The sequence below is a fragment of the Ceratocystis lukuohia genome, assembly GCF_044167205.1.
Source record: "Ceratocystis lukuohia strain C4212 chromosome Unknown Supercontig7_pilon, whole genome shotgun sequence".
Lineage (NCBI taxonomy): Eukaryota > Fungi > Ascomycota > Sordariomycetes > Microascales > Ceratocystidaceae > Ceratocystis > Ceratocystis lukuohia.
In genome coordinates, this window is record NW_027263526.1 from 302,075 (window position 1) to 320,623 (window position 18,549).

At 45.2% G+C, this 18,549-nt stretch overlaps 2 protein-coding genes across 2 annotated transcripts; one reads left to right on the forward strand and one right to left on the reverse strand.

The window, feature by feature from the left end:
- Positions 1–6,105: 6,105 nt before the first annotated feature.
- HOO65_070046 (Vegetative incompatibility protein HET-E-1) lies at positions 6,106–10,328 on the forward strand (the record flags this gene model as incomplete). The annotated part of the gene is made up of 5 exons (XM_071004805.1): positions 6,106–6,194; positions 6,263–6,544; positions 6,607–7,157; positions 7,217–8,754; positions 8,814–10,328. 5 exons carry the CDS (start codon positions 6,106–6,108, stop codon positions 10,326–10,328), a joined length of 3,975 nt encoding a protein of 1,324 aa, XP_070856764.1.
- Positions 10,329–14,586: 4,258 nt separating this feature from the next.
- Positions 14,587–18,073, reverse strand: HOO65_070047 (Vegetative incompatibility protein HET-E-1; the record flags this gene model as incomplete). The annotated part of the gene is made up of 7 exons (XM_071004841.1): positions 14,587–15,219; positions 15,279–16,689; positions 16,750–16,801; positions 16,861–17,411; positions 17,474–17,755; positions 17,824–17,962; positions 18,019–18,073. 7 exons carry the CDS (start codon positions 18,071–18,073, stop codon positions 14,587–14,589), a joined length of 3,123 nt encoding a protein of 1,040 aa, XP_070856765.1.
- Positions 18,074–18,549: the final 476 nt, after the last annotated feature.

The window sequence follows — 18,549 nt, forward strand, 5'->3', positions numbered from 1 at the left end:
GAGTTTGCCAGCCTTTGGTAGAACTACCCTGTCGGCATAGAGATAGCTAGGACAAGGATAAGATTGGTGAGGAATAGCAGTCATAACCTCTTTGTCAGTAACCTAAGTCAGGGTTACCAAGATTGCTGACCCTGATCCAGTTCGCCCAAACGTTAGGGTTAGTATCAGACATCAAGGGTCTTCTTCCAAGGCCCATGTGCTTGATCTAGAACATGATGGTGATGGATATATAAACCGGCTGAGATCCGCTCCTCGAACTAGACTTAGATAGACACACAACAACAATGAACAATCACTCATTTTTCTTCTTCTTCTTCACAGAACATTCAGTAGGTCCTCCTAATACTTACTGTTACTCTTAAACTACCTTTCCGACAAATATTTGAGTTAAGCTGTACTACTATAGAAATATATTCGTATATGGGTGTCTAAGAACTGCTCGATGCTGGACTGTTGGAATTCTTTGGTGAAATTTTGAATGACTTGTATTCGGCGTCGGATTTTGGTAAGCTACAGTCCAGCAAGTTGTAGCAAGATCCTAAACTGAACTTGAAAGAACTGGTGATCAATTTCCAACTTGGCATGTTAATCTCACCAAGTGGTAGAGCCACAGTTGCTGCAAAAGAGATGAAGATACCGTATGTATCCTGTGCTTAGTTGTCATGCTGTATTGATTCAGTTCATATCCCTTGTGCTATCTCTAACCTTGAACACTAATATTTTGAGTGTAAACAACGGCAGTCAGACAATGTTTACCGAGTCCACATCAGTCATTCAACTAGTCGTAACTTTGATTCTTTAACTTCAATAGAAACATCGCACAGTTAAATCCTTGGGATGGAACTTTTCGCCGATGTCGTTCCTCAGTATGCCCAGCTTCCTAGGTCAGCGTGTTTCAATCTCGAATAAATCTTGGTGTTCATTAGAAAGGAGAAAGGGAAATAAATCAGAAATACTGTCCAAACGAAGGCATACTATGCATGTAGAAATCGAAGGTCCCAATCTTCTAAATACCATTTCAAAATCACGGTATCCTCTTGTGTGGATTCGGCCCTGCGTTGGCAACATTTCTTACACTTGGATGCGCGAAGCCAGTGTATTGTGCTTGGTTCTTAGCTAGCACAAGGACGTTTAGGTCACATCTCTTAGACTTTAAAAGGCATTGATTCGGGACAATAGAAGGTCGTCTTCTCCGAGACGAACATTGGCCACTCCTTGGAAAAGGCTCTCGGGAAACTAGGGTACTCTATATTGAGGTCCTGCTATTAGCCTCAGCCATGGGTTGTATGAAGCAGGGCTTACACTATAAGAGAGTCCGAGTCACTGAACGGTAAAGCCCAAGAAGAGAGAATTAGAATACACATGAGTTTCATTACACTTCAAAGCGTTGTGGTAGAAGAGAGTGTCACCGATCAATACTCTAAATATATATGCTACTGGCTTCAAGAGAGGCACATGTCTTCATCTTCTTAATATCATGGAAACAAAGAGAGGCATGTAACTTGAAATGGCACGCAATGGGGTAGAGAGAGGGTTTTTTGACTGCTGCCACCAAGCTAACTTTTGCTTGGCTTTTCAGCAGTCATGGATGGCCTAACAACCTTATTAGTGCCATCAAGTGCATGATTGTCAAGAATAGGATCATGCCACAGTGCAGTACAGCCTCGATTGAGGGCACGATGCTCCACATGTTTCACAGTATTTGTTCTTGGATCCTAGCGCAAGCATCTAGGATCATACTTGGGATATTGCGTCCCACGAGGTCCTCATATTGATCATTTCTTTTCCATACTTCCATCATGATCATGGTCTACTTGGAACTAGCACTGGTCTCCTCAAATAATGTGAATTACAAGCATGTGCTGCAACCAAGTATGCGTCGCACCCCCTTTTAGTACCTTCAAGATAGAAATCACGATTGAGACATTACAAACGATGTAATCAACCTGTTGGTTGAGCTTCATAGAAGATGAGTATTGGAGAGAATCCGGGTAAAGCTGAGCCTGAATACTCCAGTTTAGTTGTGCATGATGGAAGAGCTTAACACTTTAGAAAAAGAATAGAGAGACAGGCTTCCCCAATTCGATCAATGTGTATACCAGCACGGTCACACGTGCGGCTGTACAGGATCACGAGTGACTTCAAGATCGATGTAACTGGATTCAGTAGATTGTTCCGACAGTTGTCATATTTACGGTCGAAAATTCAGTTGATCAAATGAAAGGGTACACTTGGGAGGAAGAGGTGCAACGCATACTGGACATGTACGTTTTACCTTTTCGTCCTTTAAGTTGCATACTAAGACTGCCATAGTCAACTCATCGTCTAGCTGGCGTTGAGTAGCCTTGGCCATGTCTCAATTTCATGATTGACACAACCTTGTTCGTTATGTAACTCTGCTTTGGGACACAATGGTATATAGAATCAGAAATGATCGAAATTCTAGCTACCTATTTAATTATGTGGAGGTCCTGCGCAGTATTCGTCGCCATAAATTTCCGGTTTACCAGGAACAAATTCACACCAGCAAGAGAAGTTTTGCCACCAACAGCTGGGATCAGAACCTCTCGCAATCAGCTTAGAGTCTGTATTGGCAGACTCGACATCGCGTCCGATAGCAGCTGCAAGAGCGTTGCCAGTGAAGGCAAAGATAAGGGCAATAGACCTGAGGTGCATCTTTGCGAACTGCTAATTGCTGTGTTAGAACCTGACATTGTAGAGATGATATAGGGAGGGAATCGTACGCTTGAAAAGTTAAGATGAATAACGTAATGGAAGGAGACCAGTAGAAGGCTTGGAAGTAGTGTGAATATTGTGAGGTAGTCTGAGACTGGATGTCTTGAGAAGGTTTGTAGATGGATTTGATGTATGAAAGCCAATGGAGACTGTAGAAGAACAGATACCAGCTCTTCTCAACAGGAAGAGATATCAGGGCCCTTTTATACAAAGCTTAGTGACTGGTAAATATATCCGGAATACTGCCAATTACTAACTATCACCTGTTATAACATGCTACTAAACCCATGTTATAGATATCCACTTGACATTACCTAATTCATAGGTGATATCTTGGAATATACTTCTGTCTTCAAATGCAGGTCTTTCCATCTTCCGTCTTACCGAAATGTTCAACTTGCCCTTGTCATCTACCATCCTGGTCTTGGCATCATAGCTTTAGGGGTTATTGTCCTCAGTAATATGGGTTGAAAAAGTCATCAACTCCGATAAGCTACAATGAACTGCTGCCCATGGAATCCAGTGCATCTGAAGTAACCAAAATAGTACTATAGTGTATAAACTAGCCTCAATGTAGTAGTCTTTATGTAATACTGCACAGAAGCAGGTCATAGTGTTACACATATAATTGATGCCACTGCTCATGTGTGTGATAAATGGGTGAAACAAAAGTCCCTCAACCTACACCTTCTCTACTGGGTCAATTGATTCTCAGCCACCTAGCATGGTATAGTCTAATGATGAGGCTAGAATACTTCTCACCCTTTAGGTCCTTCAAACAAATGTAAAATTGAGCCTCTCATGTGTTGCAGTGATTTATACAGTCAACGTAACAACACCGTGGAATCAACACAAGAGCATCTAAGCCCAAGCCGATATTATCCCTAAAGCACAGATGCTATGTGATCTAGAGGTAGAGAACTTTCTTGAAGGCATTCTTATTCTTACCCTTTGTTCATGATAACTTCCACCCTGGCTTTGTGGTGACAGGGAAATAGCTGATCAGTTGCTTACAGATCTGAAGTGTGGCATTTAATCAGATGATATCTCTAATACTTACAACACTAGCTTTTGATTCTCAACAGAATCGTTGTCATGGGCATAGATAAGCGTGGACAGGCGAAATCATTACACCCTAAAAGCTACAAATCGATCGATTATCATCATTCAGGAGATCAATGCAGATGTCTAGCCAATCGTGCTATTTATCATCTGGGTAGGTCAATATCGCCTTGCCAACTAGTACTGAGAAAGTAACGTTCCCAGCTATCAGGCTATTGTGGTGATCTGAAATGGCCGCAGTAGTAATAAAACGGGTGTCGAGTGGCTCAAGCATTTTGACTGGTGCACAACCAATAGATCAGTTAGAGTCTATCGTCTCCTGATTGTTAATGGCCATGAAAGTCACTACTTGATCGAATTCGGGAGATACAATGAGGAGAACAAGATCATCAGGCTTTATTTGCCGCCTCATTCATCTCATCTGGTTCAGCCCCTTGACATCACGTGCTTTGCCTTGGTGTGCACGATAATGCTTGTGGTCGACAAATGGAGCATTTACTTACATACTTTGTTACATATGCTTCCAAGAGCGGGTTGTTGTCGGCCTTCCGGGCTGCATTTAAGACTACTATGACAAGAGACATCAAATCAGTCTTTGGGAGGGCTGTACTTGTTCCTCTTGACGTAGAAAGCATAGCCTCGAGGCTTGATGTACAGCTACAGACTCCAACGCCACCTGGGAAGGTGACGACTGACACCCTAGCCTCTTAGCTTTCTGACCCTGAATACCATGCTTGAGGCTCATTTTTGGTCAGATTACCCCGACAGGTGAGGTACAAGACACAAAAGTTGATCTCCAAAGCCAATTCCAGAAGTCATCACACCTTCTTCCAAGGCACGAATGATGTTTTTCTGCAAGGTTACGTTGCAGCAGGCCAGGGCTAAGGACTTTGAACAAGTGGATGACATACTGAGCCAGTGCCAGACAGCAAAAAGGACCTGACTACAGGGAAGAGGGGTAATGGCAGTAGAGGAAGGACATCAAGCACTTCATCATTGCCACACTGAAACATAGCAAACTTAGCTAACTTTGGTCTTGCACTGCTCTGCTGGGCAGGCTATTGTCTACATAGATTTCGATGAGAGAAAAGAAGCTCTGACACCAGAACCGAGTAACTGAGCAACAGCCCCAACTGTCTAGTAAGCCCAAAGTTAGCGGACAGTGATGGTCAAACAGAAACGGACACCGATGCCGAATTCGATGCTGAAGTGGAAACCGATGTTGAAGAGGAAACAGACGCCGAAGTGTAAGCTGCAAGAGTCACTCTTACAGGTGGAGCTAGCAGGTGCTTGTCATAACAGGGGTTATTGACAGTAGATATTAGGAGGACGTACTGACTGTCCTGTGAAGAAGAGGAAGAAGGAAATAAGTGATTATTGAAGTTGTTCTGTGTCTATCTACGTCTAGTCTGAAGAGCAGATCACATGGTCCCTCGAAAAAGACCCTTCATGTCCGATCCTAGCCCTAACGTTTGGGCGAACTGGATCAGGGTCAGAAATCCTGGTAACCCTGTGTGAGTGTTACGCCTGCGTCTATGATACCGCAGTTGTAACCCTGCAGCTATTGACCACAGTAAACAAGCGCTATAATCACTCACGTTGATGCATATAAATACGTGAGTCTCGTATGAATAGCTATCCTAAAAATGTATGTCGATTCTCTGATTCTAAAAGCTTGATGAAGAAGGAAGCAAACTCTGTGACAGACTTCCGAAGCTGGCGCTGCGTAAGTCTATCTCGGAGCGGGGTCAGGGCCAGACTGTCATGTGACCCTGAACCCTAAAACCTACACCTGACTTAGGTTACTGACAAAAATACTAGGCTACGTAGTTGGCGACCAAAAGCTGCACTGCACGTTGAGCCAATCATCGCCAACAGCATCTGACCTTTGCATGCGTAATAAACTGGGCGAGTTGCTGTGCTTCCCCTCACTTGATGGTGTGCTTCCCATTCCCCTGTCTCTCTTGTTTTTCTTGTTTCTCCTCCTTTGTCATTTTTGCTACCAAGCTATCTACCACGAAATTCATAGTACAGCCATTCCATACATCCAGAACGTTTTCGGCACCCAGCTCTTTTTACTACATCTATCCTCTATCCTGATTACAGACTCTCGTTTCTCCAGCTCTCCAGTATGAACCAAACAGTCATGGATTCATCTACGAGACAAGCTACTGGGCCGCCAAAAAGAATCCTCTCAATCGGTATGACCCTTTATTCGCGTAAGACTCGCGTGCTTTCATGTCGCTGATTTGTATAGATGGTGGTGGTGTCCGTGGGCTTTCGAGCTTATTGATTTTGGAAAACATCATGGAACGCATCAAGCATTTAGAGAATCTACCTGAAGTTCCAAAACCCTGTGACAGGTTTGATCTCATTGGTGGTACAGGCACTGGAGGGTATGGCTTTTACCAGGTTCAAGTTCTACCTTTATCTTACAGGTAATTTGCTAACAAGACTATCGCAGCATCATCGCTATTATGCTTGGACGGCTAAAAATGAATGTTGACGAATCGATTAAAGCGTATAAGAAGCTTTCCGAGACTGGCTTCTGCGAGAAGAGCACAGTATTCAAGTGGTCGAAATATGCCTTCTCAGATAGGAAGCTGGAGGCTGCTATCAAGGTAGCAATTCAGGAGAACTGCTGTGAGGCATCATGTGTCGAACAGCGCAGAGGAAGAACAACCTCTGCACCCAGTAATTGTACGCATGGCGACTTGTGCTTCTACGAAGAAAACTGTGTTAAGACGTAAGTTCTAGTTTTATCCAACCAGAAGGACTCACATCCAACATCTCACATTTATTTCTTAGCGCTGTGCTGGCCGTAACCAAGGATAATCTTGACACACTCCCGACAATTTTCAAAACATATCCTCCACTTACTACAAGCCTTAGCACATGTACGGTTTGGGAGATTGCAAGGGCGACATCCGCAGCTGTAGCCTTTTTCAAGCCTATCAAACTTGGTCGAGAGCGTATTGAATTCGTCGATGCAGCTTTTGGCAACAATAATCCGTGTGAGATCCTCATCACGGAGGCCGAGACGCTTTTTCCAAGCCACGAGACGATAGCCCTGAGCCTCGGCACGGGCCTTAGCGATGTCGTTGAAATCAACAATTTGCGAAGCTCTATAACCGCGGCATTGAAAACGATGGTATCAAGCTCAAAGGGTACTCACCTTCGCCTGAAAACAAAATACAAGGGCACAAACAAGTATCACCGACTTGACGTTATAAGTGGTCTCATGGATGTTACTCTGCTTGATTCCAGTGCGTTGAACAAGATCGCAGCACTTACGGACAGCTATCTCAAGGAGAATGATGACCTTGTTACTAACTGTGTCAAGGCTTTGGTTGCAAATGGTATTACTCGACCTTTGTTACAAATTGTTGTAGTTATTGAGCTAATACTCGCATAGCAGAAAATGATCAAGAAGAAAGTGATCAAGCAGAAAGCCAACAAAACTACGACATGGACGAAAACGACAAGCAATGCCTTTCTGATCTCTACGTCGCTGATCCCTGTACAGACAAGAAAACTATCGAAAGCACAAAGGGCGGTTTACTGAAAGACTCCTATAAATGGATTATTAGCCACAACAGCTTCGAACAGTTCCGAAAAGCAAGCGAATCACAAATCCTCTGGATCAAAGGAGATCCCGGCAAGGGCAAAACAATGCTGCTTTGTGGCATCATCGATGAGTTGACGCTGGAAAGTTCATCGACTCTGTCCTACTTCTTTTGCCAAGCTACAAGCAATCAGCACAATACGGCTACCTCTGTATTGCGAGGCCTTATCTATCATCTGGCACGCTGCAATCCACACCTCGTCAAACATGTGCGAGAAAAGTATGATTACAAGAGAGGGCTTTTCAAAACTGAAACGCCTTGGCACGATCTTTGCGATATACTAACCGCGATGGTCAACGACCCGAGCCTCGAGAATGTCATTTTGGTTGTTGATGGCCTAGATGAGTGTAGTGTAGATCGACGAAAGCTGCTCGAATTCATCACCGAGCCCTCGCAGGCCAAATGGATCGTGTCGAGCCGCAATTGGCTGGATATCGAAGACGTCTTAGATGACACAGAGCAGAAAGTCAAGATACACCTTGAATTAAACCAGGATTCAGTCTCTGCGGCAGTCGATTCGTTTATCGAATTCAAAGTGGATCAACTTACGCGCAGAAGAAAATGCGACGACGCGGAGAAGGCAGCCATACTAGAATATTTGAAGACGAATTCAAATGGTACTTTCCTCTGGGTAGCCCTCGTTTGCCATGAGCTTTCCAACGCAAAATATAGAAGCTGGCACATCCCGCATACGATGAAGTCCCTTCCACCTGGGCTTGATCCACTGTACGAGCGAATGATGATCAACATCTCCGAGTCCAATGATGCACAGCTCTGTAAAGATATTGTTGCTTATGTCTTGATTGTGTACCGACCTCTCACTTTGGACGAGCTGTGTGTCCTTGTCGAAGGACTTGAAGACAAGCAAGCAGTGCAAGTAGAAGAAATCATCGCCTCGTGCGGGTCATTCCTGACAATTCATAACAATGTTGTGTCTTTTGTGCACCAGTCAGCGAAGGACTATTTTCAGAATAAAGCATTGAAAGAGATCCTACCGTTCGGAATTCCACACCAACACCACAAACTCTTGTTACGATCACTTGGGATCCTGCACGAAAAGCTACAGCGTGACATTTACGAATTGCAGGCACCCGGGTGCCTGATTGACGAGGTTTCAGTTCCTGAGCCCAATCCACTAGCTCCTATTCAGTATTTCTGCATCTTCTGGGCTGACCATCTTTGCGAGTCTGCAGCAGATGATGGAGTCAATGTGAATGATGGGATCTTGGCCTTCTTTAACAACAAGTACCTTCAGTGGTTAGAGGCAATCAGCCTTCTGCACAGTATTTCCAGTGCTGCAAGAATAATGGAAAAGCTGACCACTTTTTTGGTAAGTAACTTTGCGATATCGAGAGGGGCTGTGATTAAACATTGATTAACAACCTGTAGCAGGAGAAAGCATCACAAGATCTACGAGAAATTGTCAAAGACGCTCAAAGATTCCTCTTCTATCATGGGGGAGTTATTGAAATTGCACCGCTGCAGGTTTATGTCTCAGCTCTCATATTCAGCCCCACAAATAGCTTGACAAGGCAAATATACAGTCATGAAGAACCAGACTGGATTGAGCCAAAGCCACGGGTTGAAGAAAACTGGGATGTTTGCCTACGGACTCTTGAGGGCCATAGTCGTGCTGTCAATTCAGTAGTCTTCTCAAATAATGGACAGCGACTGGCATCAGGGTCTTGGGACAAGACAGTCAAGATCTGGGATGCGACTTCTGGTGCGTTTCTGCAGACCCTTGAGGGCCATAGTGGTCTTGTGAATTCAGTGGTCTTCGCAAGTGATGGACAGCGACTGGCATCAGGGTCTTGGGACAAGACAGTCAAGATCTGGGATGCGACTTCCGGTGCGTGTCTGCAGACTCTTGAGGGCCATGGTGCTGATGTGTTTTCAGTGGTCTTCGCAAGTGATGGACAGCTACTGGCATCAGGGTCTTCTGACTCTACAGTCAAGATCTGGGATGCGACTTCTGGTGCGTGTCTGCAGACTCTTGAGGGCCATGGTGCTGATGTTTTTTCAGTGGTCTTCGCAAGTGATGGACAGCTACTGGCATCAGGGTCTTCTGACTCTACAGTCAAGATCTGGGATGCGACTTCTGGTGCGTGTCTGCAGACTCTTGAGGGCCATGCTGGTGATGTGTTTTCAGTGGTCTTCGCAAGTGATGGACAGCGACTGGCATCAGGGTCTTGGGACAAGACAGTCAAGATCTGGGATGCGACTTCTGGTGCGTTTTTGCAGACCCTTGAGGGCCATAGTGGTCTTGTGAATTCAGTGGTCTTCGCAAGTGATGGACAGCTACTGGCATCAGCGTCTTCTGACTCCACAGTCAAGATCTGGGATGCGACTTCTGGTGCGTGTCTGCAGACTCTTGAGGGCCATGGTGCTGATGTGTTTTCAGTGGTCTTCGCAAGTGATGGACAGCGACTGGCATCAGGGTCTTCTGACTCTACAGTCAAGATCTGGGATGCGACTTCTGGTGCGTGTCTGCAGACTCTTGAGGGCCATGGTGCTGATGTGTTTTCAGTGGTCTTCGCAAGTGATGGACAGCGACTGGCATCAGGGTCAGAAGACTCCACAGTCAAGATCTGGGATGCGACTTCTGGTGCGTGTCTGCAGACCCTTAAGGGCCGTCATGGCATAGTGGACCAAACAGTGTTCTTGAATACTGAACAATCATCTTCGCCACCTTTTGTCGACAAGGCATCCTCGTTTCCCTCTCCATCTCACAGCTATAGTATTAGCGAGGATGGCGGTTGGATTATGCAGAATCAGCAACGCGTGCTTTGGCTGCCACCATCATATCGTCCCAAGACATCAGCATTCTCATCTAACACTATTGGGCTATCCTCCGCCTCTCATCACGTCACAGTTATAGGATTCAAGCCCATCTCTCATCATTAGCACTTTAGCATCAAAGCGATCTACTACCACTTTTTCCATAACATCGCAGATTTAATAGTAAATATTAGGAGGACGTACTGAATGTCCTGTGAAGACGAGGAAGACGGAAAAATGAGTGATTATTGAAGTTGTTCTATGTCTGTCTAAGTCTAGTCCGAGAGGCGGATCTCGGCCGGTTTATATATCCATTACTACCTTGTTCTGGGTCGAGCACTTGGGCCTTGGAAGAAGACCCTTGGTGTCTGATGCTAACCCTAACGTAAGGGCGAACTGGATCAGGGTCAGCAATCCTTAGGTTACTGACAAGATGGATGTCACTGAAAGTGGAATTGTCATCACAGGTATAGAAAGGAGTGGAATGGCTAGATCAGTTCCGCTCAGAAACTGGGAATGGGACCTCTTTATTCAGGTGATTAATGCTCAAAGCTAGGCACTTCCACCATTTACCGTGGTAGTGGGCTAACATCACCCCTCTGGCTCAGACTAAGAAAGTAGCTTGCCGGGAGACTGGGCTATTGCCACGACTGATAAAGGCTGGATTGACAATGGTAGAGGCCTTGAATGGCTCAAACACTTCGATCACTACACAAGGGCCCTATCAAACAGTTTCTATTGGCTTCTTATCCTTGAATGGCATGAAAGCCACCACTCAGTCGACTTTTCGAAATTTTGCGAAAACAACTACACCATCACACTTTGTATGCCAGCTCTTTCTTCTCACCTACTTCAGCCTATTGATGTGGGGTGCTTTGAACCAGCCAAGTGGGCCTACGGCCGAGAAACCGAGCATCTCATCGGGTGCTCGATAAGCCACGTTTCCAATACTGATTTCTTTCTGGCTTTTTATACTGCCCACCTAGCAGTTTCAGAGCCGGTCGGATTATTCCTTTGGATCCGGAAAGTGTGATGTCTAAGCTTAATGTGCAGCTACGGAGTCCAATGCCGGCCGAGCAGGACACCAGTCTCTCCTTAGCCCTTGGGTTCCTAGGACCCCAAAGACAGTGCTTGAAGGTAGCCCTCTGTTTGAATACCTTGGAAATCAAATCAAAAGTCACAAGAGCAGCTCACCTGCGTCTATTCTTGATGCCCTGGCGTCATTTACTAAGGGAACAAAAGCGGTAATGCATAAGAAGACTCTATTGGAGTCTGGGTTGCAAAAGGGGAGGAAGATGTTGATGCGCAGGTGAGGACGGAATTATTGAAAGTTGAGGGTCAGGGAAGTTGAGCAGCGGCAAGTGGAAGGCAATGTCGAGGATGTGGTATAGCTAGTCATAATTCAAGAACATGGCAAATTGCTGTTGAAATATCTGGAGAACATTGTTGGTAACCCAAGGCGGGATTACTAGAATTCCTAACCCTGACCAAACTTGGCCAAACGTTAGGGTTACTGTATTGGCATCAGACATCACCACTCACTACCACCCTTACAACAACACCACCCTTTCGACAGGCAAAAAAGAAAATCGCCAACCAAAACTCAACACTTTCATTCACACACATCTCGACGAGAATGAATATTATTGAAATGTAGTTTCCTCTATCAAGTATCGAATTGGTTGGAATTCCTAACTCTATTCTCAAACTGCCAAGTTGGGGACTCTATATACGCGGGCAGTACCAAGGAAATACTACCACTTCAATCCCCAATATCCTCGCCGCTCTTTCCCAATACTATTCCTGATAGCCTCTCACAGCACCATCAGAACGCATTCATTTTGGCCTAGTAGGAAATATACAGAAGATGACATGGCGGAGGCTATCTTGGATGTCACCGATAAAGGCTTTTCACGCTCCCAGACGGGCAGTGCCTCGAACCACTCTAATCGACAGACTTAACGGTCAGGCGGCTGTGAAAGAGCAAATATAGCCTAGTTAACGGTTATTCAAGAATCAAGAAGAAAAATTGGCTTTCTGGATTCCTCGCCAGGAGTCTCTGAGGTACGCCCTGGCCCACAATCAGATTTGTGCCTGCGTTATGGGCCTGGCAAGAGCATAGGCTGAATGACAGTTCGAAGACAAATCTAGAGCGGGCGACATATTTCGGGTCATATGATGCATCAAAATCTAGCCACCACATTCGTGACCTTGGGCCTTATAGAACACCAAAGACGCAGAGACAGTATAACGTGATAGCCAACGGGTTTGAAGTGCAGCAGCAGACGTTGACGGTGTATTCCATGACGATTGCTGGTCTGGAGGAGCAACTAGCCTGTCTGAAATGAGGGAAGATAAGGAAGGCGTTACCTAATCCCAATAAGCATTTGAGAACACTATGTGAAACTCTAGTGGCTAGAGAAAGTCTTTCCGAAAAAGAAAGCGAAAAGAAGTTTGTTGTGGTGAATGACAGCTTTTCAAAGGAGCCAGGACCAGAATCAGAGGCTGCTTCAGTTGTTCAAGTGAGAGAGGAAAGCATACCATCTCAGCGAACCACTAGGTCTGCGACAAGGTGTAGTCTGTCCTCTCGCAATCTACACTGGCATTCATAGATCAAACCTATCTATAGTCTTTCTCAAGATATCAGGTCTCAGACTCCCTCACAAGATTCGCATTATGTCCAAGCCGTTCATTGGGCTCTTTACATTACTTTATTCATCTTAAATTTTCAAGTGTACCATTCCCTCCCTATATGATTATCTACACAACGTCAGGCTCTAACACAGCAATCAACAGTTGACAAAGATGCGCCCTAGGTCTATTGCTCTTCTATTTGCCTTTGGTGGTAACACTATTGCATCTGCCAATAGAAGCGATGTGGAGTCTCTCAAGCCAGACTCGAAGCTTGCTGTTAGAGATGTTCATTGTTGGTGGCAAGATAATATGTGCTATTGTATGTTTGGCGATGAAGTAAGCATTGATGATGATGAGAACTGTGAAGGAAAACCAATCATTCATTTCTCATTCAATAACACAACTGTGGGTTGAAGCAGAGTTTTAGAGTGAAGAAGATTGTGTTAAGCATGAATGGAAAAATTAAGTCAGGGTCAGGATCAGGGCTTTTCGAGGCTAGGTAGACAATGAGCTGACTATAGTAGTATTAGTATGCAACTTGAAGGACAAAGAGGTATAGTTATATGAAACTAAAGTTGATACAGATGATTATTGCATTCCTAGTCCTTCAAAAAAGGATACAACCGAATTGTAGAAACAAGGACATTGAATTTGATGCACCTGAACTGAATATCACATACATTGCAATCCAAAACTTGAGAAGAAAACCAACTATGAAAGATCCCATTCGTCTCCTTGTTCAACAAATTCAAAGCTCCCTCAGCAAATTGAAATTCACAGAGCCAACACCGGTGAATCGCCTCACCAAACATAACACCCTGCACAATAGGAAAGGTTTTCGCTACAAATCGAACGATGATATCCTCACTCTCCATATCCTCAAACAGCTTCTGCCTTGCAAAAATCTGTGAAATGTAGCATCCAAGGGAAGAAACCATCCGAGTTGCCCAACGGCCAAGAGGCTTTTGTCATGGCGTAGTAGGGCTGTTCTGTAGCGGTGTCTTGTTCGCATATTATGCGCGTGTATCCTGTGGGCTCGTGTAACGTCCACTCACAGGCTGAGCCCGAGCACTCAGCATGAGGGCAAATCGTGTGAAGGCTAAGGATACTGTTAGTATAGCCACAGATCCTCTGCCACCCTCCCTGCTCTTGATGTAGAGAAGCGTTGTGGTTCCCCGATTCACTGCAAGTCCACTGTACGTGATGCAACCTACCAATTCTATCATGATAGTTTCCATGTTTTTGTTGTCACCTGCGAAATACAAGCCAATGTTCACCAGAACCAAATGGTTTAGCCGCAAGGGGATCCGTTCGTGGAGTGGCACCATGGAGAGCAGTTCCAACCCGATTTATATAGTCTCCATTACAACGTATTGCCCAAACAAACAATCGTGTACAAGACCTTTAATGTCAGCGACTGACTCTAACAATTAGGCAAATCTAATTAAGGTCGACAATTATAGTGACTCTAACTCTACTTACCGACAGCTGTGGTCAATAGCTGCAGGGTTACAACTGCCGTATCATAGACGCGGGCGGAACGCCCACACATCCCTATCATGAATCCTCACGAGCACAACATCAAAGGAATGAAGTCCAAGGACATGGTGTAGAATTAATCAACTGATTGAAACATTGAGATCTATTCTACAATTTATGAGAATCACTGACTGATAAATAGAATCTAATGAAGGATGGAATCTTCAACGTTATTGAAAAAAAGGGAGTGGGTCGGTTTGATGCTAAAATGCTAATGATGAGAGATGGGCTTGAAACCGATGACTGTGACGTCATGAGAGGCGGAGACTAGCACAATAGTGTTAGATGAGAATGCTGATGTCTTGGGACGATATGATGGTGGCAGCCAAAGCACGCGTTGCTGATTCTGCATAATCCAGACACCATCCTCGCTAATACTATAGCTGTGAGATCGAGATGGAAACGAGGATGCCTTGTCGACAAAAGGTGGCGAAGATGATTGTTCAGTATTCAAGAACACTGTTTGGTCCACTACACCATGATGGTCCTTAAGGGTCTGGAGACATGCACCGGAAGTCGCATCCCATATCGTGACTGTCTTGTCCGCAGACCCGGATGCCAGTCGCTGGCCATCATTCGAGAAGACGACTGAATTCACAGGATGATCATGGCCCTCAAGAGTCCGTTGGCAGACATGCCAGTTTTCTTCCACCCGTGGCTTCGGCTCAATCCAGTCTGGTTCTTCATGACTGTATATTTGCCTTATCAAGCTATCTGTGGGACTGAATATGAGAGCCGAGACATAAACCTGCAGTGGCGCAGTTTCAATAACTCCCCCATAGGAGAGGAGGAATCGTTGAGCGTCTTTCACAATTCTTTGGAGATCTTGCGATGCTTTCTTGTGCTACAAATTGTTAATCACTGTTCCATCGCAGTCCTTCTTGTTATCGCAAAGTTACTTACCAAAAAGGTCGTCAGCTTTTCCATTATTCTGGCAGCACTGGAAATACTGTGCAGAAGGCTGATTGCCTCTAACCACTGAAGGTACTTGTTGTTAAAGAAGGCCAAGATCCCATCATTCACATTGACTCCATCATCTGCTGCAGACTCGCAAAGATGGTCAGCCCAGAAGATGCAGAAATACTGAATAGGAGCGAGTGGATTGGGCTCAGGGACTGAAACCTCATCAATCAGGCACCCGGGTGCCTGCAATCCGTAAATGTCACGCTGAAGCTTTTCGTGCAAGATCCCAAGTGATCGTAACAAGAGTCTGTGGTGTTGGTGTGGAATTCCGAAAGGTAGGATCTCTTGCAATGCCTTATTCTGAAAATAGTCCTTCGCTGACTGGTGCACAAAAGACACAACATTGTTATGAATTGTCAAGAAAGACCCGCACAAGGCGATGATTTCTTCCACTTCCATTGTTCGCTTGTCTTCAAGTCCTTCGACAAGGACACGCAACTCGTCCAAAGTGAGAGGTCGGTACACAATCAAGACATAAGCAACAATATCTTTACAGAGCTGTGCATCCTTAGACTCGGAGATGTTCATCATCATTCGCTGGTACAGTGGATCAAGCCCAGGTGGGAGGGACTTCATCGTATCCAGGATGTGCCAGTTTCTGACTTGTGAGTTGGAAAGCTCGTGGCAAACCAGGGCTGCCCAGAGGAAAATACCGTTCGAGTTCGTCTTCAAATACTCGAGTATGGCCGCCTTATTCGCGTCATCGCATTTTTTCTTCCGCGTAAGTTGATCCACTTTGAATTCGATAAACGAATCGACTGCCGCAGAGACTGAATCCTGGTTTAATTCAAGGTGTATCTTGACCTTATGCTTCACATCTTCTAGGGCGTCTTGAATATCTAGCCAATTACGGCTCGACACGATCCATTTGGCCTGCGAGGGCTCGGTGATGAATTCGAGCAGCTTTCGTCGATCTACACTGCACTCATCTAGGCCATCAACAACCAAAATGACATTCTTGAGGCTCGGGTCGTTCACCATCGCGGTTAGTATGTCGCAAAGATCGTGCCAGGACGTTTCAGTGTTGTAAAGCTCTCTCTTGTAATCATACTTTTCTCGCACATATTTGATGAGCTGTGGATTGCAGCGTGCAAGATGAAAGATGAGGCCTCGGAGTACAGAGGAAGCCGTATTGTGCTGATTGCTTGTAGCTTGGCAAAAGAAGTAGGACAGAGTCGATGGATTTTCCAGCGTCAACTCATCGATGATGCCACAAAGCAGCATTGTTTTGCCCTTGCCGGGATCTCCTTTGATCCAGAGGATTTGAGATTCACTTCCATTTCGGAACTGTTGGAAGTTGTTGTGGCTGAGAATCCATTGATAGGAGTCTTTGAGCAACCCCCCCTTTGTGCTTTCAATAGTTTTCTTGTCTGTGCAGGGATCGGCGATGCAGAGATCAGAGAGGCATTACTTATCGGTTTCGTCCATGTCGTAGTTTTGTTGACCTTCTCTTTGATCATTTCCTGCCACGTAAGTATTAGCTCAATAACTACACGAATTTGTAACAAAGGTCGAGTCATACCATTTGCAGCCAAAGCCTTGACACAGTTAGCAACAAGGTCATCATTCTCCTTGAGATAGTTTTGCGTAAGTGCTGAGATCTTGCTCAATGGAATGGAATCAAGCAGAGTAACATCCATGAGGCCACTTTTAACGTCGAGTCGGTGATAATTATTTGTGCCCCTGTATCTATGTTCCAGGCGTTGGTGAGTGCCCTTGGAGCTTGACGCCATCTTTTCAAATGCCGAGGTTATAGAGCTTCGCAAAGTGTTCATTTCAACGACATCGCCAAGGCCCATGCCAAGGCTCAGGGCTATCGTCTCGTGGCGGGGAAAAAGCGTCTCGGCCTCCGTGATGAGGATCTCACACGGATTATTGTTGCCAAAAGCTGCATCGATGAATTCAATCCGCTCTCGACCAAGTTTGATAGGCTTGAAAAAGGGTACAGCTGCGGATGTCGCCCTTGCAATCTCCCAAACCGTACATTTGCCAAGGCCTGTAGTAAGTGGAGGATATGTTGTGAAGATAGTCGGCAATGTTTCAACATTGTTCTTAGTTACGGCTAGCACAGCGCTATGAAATAAGTGTCAGATGTTGGATGTGAGTCCTTCTGGTTGGATACGGCTAGAACTTACGTCTTGACACAGTTTTCTTCGTAGAAGCACAAGTCGCCATGCGTACAATTACTGGGTGCAGAGGTTGTTCTTCCTCTGCGCTGTTCGACACATGATGCCTCACAGCAGTTCTCCTGAATTGCTACTTTGATAGCAGCTTCCAGCTTCTTGTCTGAGAAGCCATATTTCGACCGCTTGAATATTGACCGCTCCTCGCAGAAGCCAGTGTCGGAAAGTTTCTTATACGCTTTAATCGATTCGTCAACATTCATTTGTAGCCGCTCAAGCATGATAGCGATGATGCTGCAATATTCTTGTTAGCAAATTGCCTGTAAGATAAAGGTAGAACTTGGACCTGGTAAAAGCCATACCCTCCAGTGCCTGTACCACCGATGAGATCAAACCTGTCGCAGGGTTTGGGAACTTCAGGTAGATTCTCCAATTGCTGGATACGTTCCATGATCCTTTCCAAAATCAGTAAGCTCGAAAGCCCACGGACACCACCGCCATCTATACAAATCAGCGACATGAAAGCACATGAGTCTCACACGAATAAAGGGGCATACCGATAGAGAGTATTCTTTTTGGCGGCCCAGTCGCTTGTCCCGTAGATGAATCCATGACTGTTTGGTTCATACTGCAAAGCTACAGAAGTAGGAGTCTGTAATCAGGATAGAAGATAGATGTAACAAAAAGAGCTGGGTGAAGAAAACGATCTGGATGTATGGAATGGCTGTACTATGAATTTCGTGGTAAACAGCTTGGTAGAAACAACGACAAAGGAGGAGAAACAAGAGAAACAAGAGAAACAACAGAAACAACAGAAACAAGAGAAACAAGAGAAACGGGGGAATGGGAAGCCTACCATCAAGTGAGGGGAAGGACAGCAACTCGCCCAGTTTATTACATATGCAAAGGTCGGGGTGCTGTTGGCGATGATTGGCTTAATGTGCAGCTTTTGGTGGCCAACTACGTATGTAGCGTAGTATTTTCACTAAGCATCATGATGCAATGACGGATTGTAGCACAACTATTTTTTGGCGCCATGTCCAATCCTCATGAATTTACCAAGATTGCTGACCCTGATCCAGTTCGCC